Raw genomic sequence first — 10,269 nt, 5'->3', positions numbered from 1 at the left:
AGTGCACTCTTTGACCAAGATCTAGCAGCCTTCAGTGACTCTGTCTCTGAATTAGGCGATTCTTTAAGTTCACTGGCTGGGATGGTTTTGCAAAACTGGTGGGGTCTAGACCTCCTGTTCCTAAAGGAAGGAGGCCTCTGTCTGGCATTAGGAAAAAATCATTGCTTGTATGCCAATTGTTCTGGGGTTATCTAACAAAGTATGGCCAGCCTTAAAAGGCGGCTACAGGAATGAGAACAAGCCAGACAAGCTGAACAGAATTGGTTTGAATGATGGTTTTCTCTATCTCCCTGGTTGACAACATTAATCACAGCAGCCTCTGGACCTCTGTTAGTCTTACTTACTTGTTTAACAATTGGACCTTGCATTATAAAGAAATTGGTAAATTATGTCAAAGATTGGGTTCAAACTATAAAACTCATGATTTTAAGGACACAAGTTTATGAACAGATGCCTCTGCTTGAAAACTCCATGAGCCAATGATTTGGATCACTGACAAAAATCAGTGGGGAATGTTGTACTAAAATGCTAAAAAACTAAAATGCAAAGTTAAAAAGGTTGTTATTACCAAAAAGAGCTTTGTCATTCTGTGCTATGCTTATTACCTTGTAACCACATAATTGAAGCACCAACCACACTGACTGCATTGTCATGCTGTTCTGTATGTGTTGACCCCCGAGTAACCTGTTTGCTGTGTCAGACTTTGTTCTCTTTGTGAGAGACAAATGTCCCTGGAGTTGGAAGACCAAGGGCTATGAATTGACTAACCACCCACTGTGAAATGTCTCTGACCTCAAGCAAAGGGGAACAAAGAACCACCTTGTTTCTGTTTCTCTTTGCTATGTACTTAATGGTCAATGAGCTAATCATAAATGGGCTATAAAAATGTGTCAAAATTCTAACCCAGTTTCACAGCTTTGCAAACTCTACCTGCACTCTGCCGTTGGTGCCAGCTTAAATAAAAGCACTTCTTTTTAAAAGACTTAAATAAAAGACTTAAATAAAAGCTCTTCTTTTTAAAAGTTGCCCCCCACTTCTTGACAACAGCTCAGGGCTTGTTTTTGGGGTACAACACAAACCACGGCAGCATGTAAATTGTGGCCAGTTCAAATCACAGCACATGACTTTATGCCATAAAAACAGTAAACACAGTCCCATGTGCAGTGAGAGTGCATAGCCTGACTTTCCATTTCCACACAGGAACTTGAGGATACATTTCTTTTTTTTTTTTTTTGACATTAAATAAATTTTTATTTAAGAAATTTCAGGTGATTTCTGTAATATTCCTTAAGACCACTCAATGAGATTGTCATCTTCAAGATAGCCCTTTTTAAAGAAATTTGCTTCTTAATCCACTCATTCCATCACAATTCTTTTATCTCCAGTTGAATTATGGACAGTGACAACTTCAGAACTCCTGGGATCTTATCATCCAATTTCTGCTGGCAATCTGTATTTTAGGAGTCTAGAATTTGAAGTATACATAGTATTGGTATTTTGTCACATGATCTAGATTCTATATTAAACATTCATTTATAATATTGAAGGTCAGTATTTTTCAGTAGTAGGAAAGATGTTACAGGTCTCATTATCACCACTGTAAACATTTACTGTGATGGAAACATGACCTGTGACAATTTCAGTCACATTGACCAGTTTTGGACACTGATCAACAGTGCCCATTCTAATCTAGAATGAGGATTTGGAGGATACATTTCAACGTTTCCAAAAATACCCACCTTTTGTGCTTTGTGGTTCCTTACCTGCTGGCCCTGCCCATCTTCTGTGTGCAGGGAGCTGTGGCAGTGACGGGAGGGACAGAGGCTTGAGCAGCGAGTCCCAGTGACCACACTGGGCTCTGCCCAGGGGCAGCATCTCGAACTCACAGTGACTGACACAGTCTGACTCCTTAACCAATAGCTTTCACATCTGTGGTCTCCAGTTATTTTCTCAAGGACCCTGAAGAAGTTTGAGTTGCATATTATGGGTGAGAAAGCAGAAGCTTAGAGGAGCTGATGGGACTGGCAACAGCCTCACAGTTAGTAAGGAAAAACCAAGGACCCAGAGTGTCTAAGGGTTTGCCCTGGGCTTAGGGGAGTCAGGCAAGAAGGGGTCACTGAAGAAACAACAGCATGTGGCTGGGCTGTGGGCTCTAAGGAGCCAGGGGCCAAGTGGCCCTTTGGTGGCTGCACTAGGGTAAAGGCCAGAGAGCCCACATAGCCCACAGTGCTGCCAAGGATTCAGGGCACCCATGTTCCTCAAGCACCAACAGAGGCTCTCTATTCATCCACAAAAGAGAGGCCCCACATACACCAGCACAGACACAGGATCTACACACATCAGAGAAGACCTGTCCCAATCTGCAGGTCTGACAGCACCTGTCCCTTGCTCACTAGGCTCCCCACCCCACCACGATGCTGAGTCCCAGCAGGGAACCAGGAGACAAGAACTGCCCATTAGAGCAGCACAAGGGATGCTGCCTTCTGGAAGGGCCAGAGTCTGGCCAGCCTCGTGCAGGTGGGGGGTGGCTGTGTTCCCTGGTTGAGAATCTTGTTCCTAGTCCCAGGTCACCAAGTTGGGGTGGAAGTGGGGCAATGCCCCATCACTGAGGCCTGTGGATGACCCCAGGGAGCCACCATCAGATCCAGACTCCTTCCTGAAGTTTCGCCTGCTGGATTCAGGGTGAGACAGGTCTTTGGAGCACTCTGAACCTCAGGAATGGCGGTGTGGCCAGGTGGCTGGTTAGAATGGTCTAAGAGAAAGAAAACAAACAAAGAATCTCAGAGGTAACAGCGAGGGTCCGGACACTCCATGTCACTCCCTGCCAGGAAACACTCCTTGAAACAGTTTCCTGCCAGGTAGGAAATGATAGGGTTAAGGCCCTGTCGCTTATTGCTCACGAGTGGGGCCACCAAGTTGCTTGTTGTTGCAGACAAGGGTGTTTAAAACACCCAAGGTGGCCTAACCCTCTTCTAGATGAAGCTGTGCTCAATACCATTTCCTTGTAATGCTCAGTTGTCCAGCCCAGAAGCACCTGCCTGTGTGTGCAAACCCACACTGTCTGAGGAAGCCCATGTGTGATGCTGAGTCTCCCCAGTTCAGTCCCCTTGCCACCTTGTTTTATACCATTCAAGACTTGCCGAGACATAATGCAGACATGACTCCAAGCTGTGTGTGGGAGCACACACACACTCACACACACACACACACACACACACACACACACACACACACACGCACACGCTACTGCCTTACAAGCTAGAAAACTAACACAGGGCTCCTGAGGCTGGGTGAGTAAACATGGGGCTGATGGGATTATCTAGCCCCTACCATCACTGATGCTCCCCAACAGGTGCAGGAGGTGAGCCTGGAGCAGGGCTCCTGGACCCTGAGCACACAGCTGAAACAGCCCTGGCCAGAGTGGCACAGCTTACACCTCATTCAGTGGTCAGTTGGGCTGGCGGAGCTGCCCCCAAAGTCAGTGTTTCCTGGGAGCCATAGGACTCGGATTGGGGCTGTGCCAATTGGGCCCTAGAGCTGTCTGCCCACAGCGGTGGGGTCCCCACTAGAACTCACCAGGTCAGACTTCTGTCCCAGCCATGGAAACCCAATAGTGCATGAGGGAGAGGATCAATGCACCCCACTCTGTGCTGGCCCTATGCCCATGTCCATGTCCAGCTGACCCTCCATGCATTGCCTGTCAACAGTAACCTTTCTCAGTTTGGATAAAAATCACAAACTGGCAAAGTGTGGCTGGGTGGACGGTAGCAGCCCCAGGCTCTGAGCACAGCAGCTCTTAACATTGAGAGCCTCACCTTTGAGCTGTGACTGTCAGGGCCTTTTAGCTCTTAGTGTTAGTATCCAGGGCTTCAGGCTGTGGAGGTCAGCTCCTCGGTGGCAGGGCTCAACACACACTTAGCCGCTTTCTAGAGCTTTTCCAGTAGCTTCTGCTGCTTCTCTGGGGCTCTTACACTGGTCCACACAGGTCACCCGTGTCCACTGCAATCTGGGGTTCTCTAGGGTCACAGGACCCTAGCATTACCAGCTCTTTTCAGTGCAACCCACTCATCTCATCCTACCTGAAATAAGAATCACACACAGATACAGGGTTTACTCATGTGAGGCCCTTACTGGGACCTGTGATGCAGCGCAAGCAGGTTTGGCGAGGGGGGACCCTTGGACAGATGGAAGGAGGGCCCACACATGCGGGTTTACTGCTCACAAACATTTTAGGGGCCAGATATCTCTTTTATGGGTATTTAGAGATTACAGGACAGTATCATCTGGGAAAGATTAGAGTTTGAAGCCTGTTGCAGCCAAGACTCATATCTCCGGGAACAGCTAGCTGTGGGCTTTAGGATGGCCTCGGTTGTCATGGTGACAGCTCAGCAAATAGCAGGAGGAATGGCCACTTGAAGGACAGCTCCTACATTTCCATAGAAACAGCAGGGCTGAAACAGTGTTTTCTATTGCTTTCGCGAGGTTTCCAGGAAGGGTGGCCAAGTTGACCAAGCCCATTGGTGTGTGAGGATTCCAGGGCCCCTGTGAGACACAGCGCATGCCCAACGCAGTGGATGGTACTTTGCTGGGCATCCAGGGAGGGGCTATATATAGGAGGGACGTGGCCAGGTGCAATGTGACAAGGGCAGAGTTATGAATCAGGGCTTATGGTGTGGCCTCCTTGGGAGTGCACACGTCAGAGGCGGATGTCACAAGAGGGTGTGTGGCCAAGAAGGCCTCAGTAGTCTCCCAGGGAGCGAAGGCAGAGCTCCCCTCACATGACCTGGCCTTGAGGGTACCCTCAATCTCTGCCAGGCATCTGATGTTAAAAAGCTACTAGAGTGTTCTAGCTGATGACCCTGGGTAGAGAGCCCTGGTCTGTCCTCCCAGAGCCCTCCAATGTGAAGTCCCCACTGTCCAGCCCCAGAACTATGCTTTCCTCTCTCTCCTTCTGCCTCAGCCTCTGGCTGGTGGGGAACCGATTGGTCCTTACCTATGGGTTGGAGCCCAGCCCTGTGGGCCTCAAATCCCCCTCCCCATCAACGCCTCTACCTAGAAGTGTCATGGGGCTGGGCCTTTGGGTCCTTTCTGTCCACTTCCCTGTCCACACCCCTGCTTGCTCAGAAGCCCCCCAGGGACCCCACACACAGGCAGAGTCAAGGAAATGCTGAAGCTGTTTATTAATGCAGAACTGGGAGAGAGTCCAGGGAGGAAGGCTGGGAGGCCTGCTGGCCAGGAGGGTCTCCTTCCGAGTCCCCAGGATGGAGGTCTCAGTGGTTCCGCCCGGGGCTGCTTCAGAGCCGTGTCCACTGGCCTAGAAAGGAGGGAGGTCAGCAGGGCCAGCCAGGAGAGGAGCAGGGGACTGCAGGGGCTGATGGTGGCAGTGAGGGGCTCCTCCTCCAGGGACCAGAGCAGAGGTGGAGGCTCCTTCCTCAGCTGCCCATGTCGGAAGATGGCACAGAGACTCCCACCAATAGGGTGACAAGGGAAAGATGGGGTGCCCTTTAGTGTCTGCTCTGCTGCACCTGGCCCAGAGACCTCAGAGAGTCTCTGAGCCCCTACTTTGCAAACATCACACGGCTGGGGGCCCCAGGAGCTCTGAGGTCCCGTGGCCTTGGTGCAGCAGGACTTTAACGCAACTCATGGGGTAAACAGAGTTACTGGGACCCCTGAGGACAGAGGGGGCTGAGGAGGAGTTTTCCACCTGCTCACAAGGTGGGCATGAGGGATGCTGGGGAGGAGGGACAGGGACAGTGTCTCCTCAGCAACCTCAGGAGCCTGGGGGATGGCAGGTCCTCACCGCCCCCAAGTGAAGTCCTGGGGTGGGGGAAATCTGAGGCCAGTGCCCTAGCTGGGGATGACCCAGGGCCAGATCCCACCCCTCCAGCCATGGGAGTCTCTCCTCCCAGACAGCAGCAGGGCTGGGGGAGGTGGACCATCAGGGACCTCCCATCAGCCTCAGGAGCTCCAGGGTCCCCTGAGACTCACCCTAGGCGCTCCCTGGAGAGCAGGTTTCTGTTGAAGAAAGAAAGCCAGATTCAGGGGACCCCAGGAATTGCACAGGACCCCAGGGGCCCTGCATTGGTCAGCATTTCCCACCACCCCAGAGAGGGCCAAGCCAGAGCCAGCCACAGCCTGTTCCGTGGAATGGCCTTAGTGACTCCCGCTGCGGGGCGGGGGATGCAGGTGGCAGGTGCGTCCTTCTCACCGCTCTGCTTGGGGATGAAGATGCTGTCCAAGTGAAGGCCTCTGGATTCTACCACTGTCTTAAAATCTGCCAAGGCTTCCTGGTGGGCTTCGGGGTCTTTGCCTGTGGGGTAGGCCGAGGCCAGATGGGAGGGTGAGGGGCCAAGTTGGGGAGCACCAGCAGCCTCGGGGTTGGGAAGGAACCTGGAGCCACAAGGCCTGAGCTGGAGGCCTGGGGCATGAGAGCCTGGGCAGAAGGAGAGCCTGGGCAGGATGGGGGACCAGGGCCCTGGGTGGGAGACTCGGGAGCTGCTCACCTCCACAGTGTGGGCTCCAGGGCAGCAGGGCCCATGCAGGACCCACGCCATCCCCGGAGCACATCCACGCTCCCCTGCTCTGCACCCACACCCTGGCTAGGGAAGAGCTCAGGCGCCTAAGCTTCCCCTTCAGGTAGGCGTGGCACTGCACCTTGGGCCCCAAGCCTGTCCTACTCCTTGGAACTCTGCTCCCAAGCCGCACTGCAGACACCCTCCCCCTTGGGCCTTGGCTCATCCTGTGACACTGGTGACATCTGTGTCCTTGCACCTCCTTCCTCCTTCACACCGCAGAGACCTAGACGGGGATCCCAAATCTTCGCACAGCCCGTGCTAAGGATATTGCGCATGGGTCCCAGTGGCTCCTCCTGGGGAAGACGGGGAAGGGCTACAGCTAGAGGCTGCAGGGAACCAGCGACAGGAGAGGTGACTCACCTATAAGCTGGACCATTCGGCGACGGTGTCTGGGCCACTTGTCCTCACTGTAGAAGATGTAGTGGTCCTGCATGGATGAGGGAGTCACGAGCACCACACGATTGCCCCGAACTGCAGAGGGACAGTGACAGGTCCTGAGGAAACCACCTGATCCTTCAGCAAGGGTCTGAGACACCCTGGCACATAGATGGTGAAACCCCTCGACTGTCCGCCTGCCCAGCTGCCCCAGGATCCCTGACCCAGGTTCCCCAGCTCTGACGCCAGGCTGTGGAGGCCACAGCAGTGCCCTGGGAGGTGGTCACTTCCCAAGCCAGTGAGTAACAAACAGGGCAGCTTGTGGGGCTGGAGCTGGTGCCTCGGTCCCTTCCAGCCAAGGCCAGCTGTGCTCCTGACTGCTGCCAGGGCCTCAGCCACAGCCAGTGGGGGACACTGCACAGCTCAGCCCCTCTGGGGACAAATGCACCACACTGGGTATAGTACTTGTGGTCGCTGCTTCGATTTTAAGGCCAGCTGCCCATTGAGGGGGTGATGGGTAACAGGGCAGAGGAGAGAAAGGACCTCAGGCCAAGGCCCCGGGGAGGCACCCGCTGCCCTGCGTGTGGCTGGTGCAGCCAAGGACTCACAGGCCGTGTATTTGCCCGGCTCGTCAGTTTTCTCCAGGGTGATGTTTAAGTTGTGACACCGGCCTCTAGCCCTGGAAAACAGAGGCTGTGTGGGTCCCACAGGTGCCGCCCTGCTCAAGGCAGCCACCTTTGGGCCCTGTGAGTGGCCTGGTCTAGGAGGAGCCCTGAGAGGATCGGTCTCACTACCCCTCAAGTCCACACTCCCGCTGGGTCCTCCTGTCCCACAGGGCAGCCCCAGGGTCATGCGGTGTCCATACTTCTGCTCACCGCAGAGGGAACCTGGGCCGTGTGCTCTGCGGACATCATCTGCAGCCACCCACCAGCCAGTGCCCCAGCGTCACCCCGCCCAGTCCTCTCAGCTGCCCTCTGTCACTGAAGACACGCAGGGGCCCCACATCCACTGTCACCTGCACCACGGAGGGGAAACCTCAGCTGGGGGATTTAGGGCAAAAGCAAGCTCTAGGGTCCTCGCCAAGGTCACTGGCTGCCTAGGGCTCGTTCCCAGGGTGGGAGTGCAAACAGAGAGACAGACAAACAGACAGACAGACGTGTCACCCGGGCAGGAGCCATGCAGGCGGGAGCTTCACAGATGTGAGAGGAGAGGTAAAACCGCGAACTGTGCAGGTCTGAGCTGCACGGGAGGGAGCCGGAGAGAGGTGGAAGCTGCGAGCAGGGGCTGCACAGGCCCGAGCCATGCAGGTGGGAATAAACACAGGTGTGAGCCGCACAGGGAGCATGAGGGTGGAATTCACCCAGGTGGGGGATCCCCCGCCTGGCAATGCAGATCCCTTCCCTGCCAGTCTCCACAGCAGAAATTTCCTAGGAGGGTTTCAGTCGGGAGTCTGGGGGACACCCAGCTCCCCCATCAGCTGAGACTGCATGGCAGACAGCGGTTCCCCTCAGAGGACAGATGACCCACGAGGTCTGCTGGGGTCCCTCCTTTCCCTGGGGCCCCTCCCAGCGGCACAGTGACGCGAAGGCCCCAGGGGCTGAGAAGGTTCCCCAGTGCGGTCTCCTCCTCCAGCGCCCAGCTGTCCTGTGCAGAGAAGGGAAAGCCAGGGGTGGCGGCCGCCCACACACTCACAGCATAGTGAGCTTGAGCTCCACGTTGCCCCCCTCCAGGATCTTGATGGTCATGGGGGTCACAGACACAGATGTTTTGGCAGGAAACGGCTTGTCAGTGGCCACAGCCTTCAGGTACCAGGTCTCTGATACCTGGAGAAGACTGCTCTGTCAGCCTCTGGGGAGCCCTCCAGGACCCCTGCTCCCCATGCCCACAGCTGGCAGACCCCACCTAGCTCCCCAAGATAGGGACCCAGAGTGCCCCCACTGCTGTCACCAGGCCCTCAGGGCGCTAGCTCACCACTCCAGGAGAAGTGAAGTGCGGGTCCACCTCCCAGCCGCCCTTTGCACCCCAGACCCTGTGGCCTCCTGCTATCCAAGGTTCCTTCCGCTTGCCCATCGGGCCTCACAGTCTGGGTCTCCTCCTGTTCGACCGGGAGGTCCTCGGCCTGCAGGCTGGCAATGAGGACGAGGCTGATGGTCAGGATCAAGGTCTTCATCTTGGAGTCTGCACTGTCCGCGTCCAGCAGCTCACTCACCGGCCGGGGAAGCTCTGTGGGGTCCTTCCTTGGTTGCCCTTTATACAGCTTGGTGTGGGGGCCCAGGGAACTTGGCAGGGAGAATGACAGGTCCCTTCCTGGCCGGACACTGGGCCAGCTCTGCAGTGGAGCCAGAAAGTGTCATGCTCCAGACGATGACAGGCAGAAGATGACAGGCCGGGGCCAGCATCCAGAGGGGTGGCCTGCAGAGCTCCCAGGAGGGAGTGCAGGCCCAGAGGTGCAGCCACCTATGTGTGGAGCCCCAGGACGTGTGTGGAGACAGCAGACCCCTTAGGCCATGGCACCTGAGGGTGCCCTGCCACAGGGGTCCTATGGGAGTCAGAGAGCCCTGGGCTCTGGTCTCAGGGACCTTCTTGCGTCCCTGGGCAGGACACGTAAGCTCAGATTCATCCTGGAGGAGAGAGACACGCAGAGTAGACCCGGGAATGTGGGTCCCCTGAGGCCAGGGCGTGCCTGGGGCCCTGTTCTCGAGGGCTCAGATACAGGGAAGTCAGGTGGACTGGGGGTGCACAGATACTACACACACATGTGCACACACTCACACATACACATGCACACGTGTGTGCATCAGATCAGCAATGGGGACAGAGCAGATCTTCAGGGCTCCAGTCATGGCCTGTTGGCCCCAGACCCCAAGGCCATCAGAAGGACGGGGACTCATTTCCTGGGAACCGATCACGCTTCCTGGGCTCCCTCACCCCAGAGAGGAGGCCAAGTATTCTCCCTGCCCCATCTCATGTGCCGGGGTGTTATAAATTAATTGGGGGCCGCACCTCTGTGCAGGCCTGGGAAGGGAGAGGTCAGAGATGACTTCCAGGGCAGCAGCCATCCCGACAGGTGACTTTGCCTGCGACACCTCATTCCTGCCTGTAGTGAAGTTGAGGCAAATACCATGTGCTCAGCCATCTGGCTAGGATGGAAGGGAGGTTCCACTTCCATTCCTGTGGTGGGGACCAGAAAGCTGGGGCCTGCAGGACTCTAGGATAAACATCCTTCAGGAAAGGGTTTTCATGCCCAGTTGTTTCGAATTTCACAGCTGCCCTCTAACCTGTCCCACTGCTGCCTGGCCCTGGCACTTGAGCTCCTGAT

At 55.2% G+C, this 10,269-nt stretch overlaps 1 protein-coding gene and 1 non-coding gene across 2 annotated transcripts; both read right to left on the bottom strand.

Moving 5' to 3' along the window:
- Nucleotides 1-1,571: 1,571 nt before the first annotated feature.
- LOC111757103 (small nucleolar RNA SNORA1) lies at nt 1,572-1,702 on the bottom strand. The gene has a single exon (XR_002791486.1). It is a non-coding gene; the product is annotated as a small nucleolar RNA SNORA1 (small nucleolar RNA).
- Nucleotides 1,703-5,708: 4,006 nt separating this feature from the next.
- Nucleotides 5,709-9,120, bottom strand: LOC100725475 (von Ebner gland protein 1). The gene is made up of 6 exons (XM_063244090.1): nt 9,031-9,120; nt 8,643-8,773; nt 7,559-7,629; nt 6,936-7,046; nt 6,209-6,310; nt 5,709-5,731 (listed from the first exon to the last, which is right to left on the bottom strand). Exons 1-6 carry the CDS (start codon nt 9,118-9,120, stop codon nt 5,709-5,711), a joined length of 528 nt encoding a protein of 175 aa, XP_063100160.1.
- Between the last annotated feature and the right edge of the window lie 1,149 nt (nt 9,121-10,269).

Source organism: Cavia porcellus, unplaced genomic scaffold, assembly GCF_034190915.1.
Source record: "Cavia porcellus strain 051 isolate PalLab524CR breed Dunkin Hartley unplaced genomic scaffold, mCavPor4.1 scaffold_49, whole genome shotgun sequence".
Taxonomy (NCBI): Eukaryota; Metazoa; Chordata; class Mammalia; order Rodentia; family Caviidae; genus Cavia; species Cavia porcellus.
This window is presented reverse-complemented; position numbering and strand designations above follow the sequence as displayed.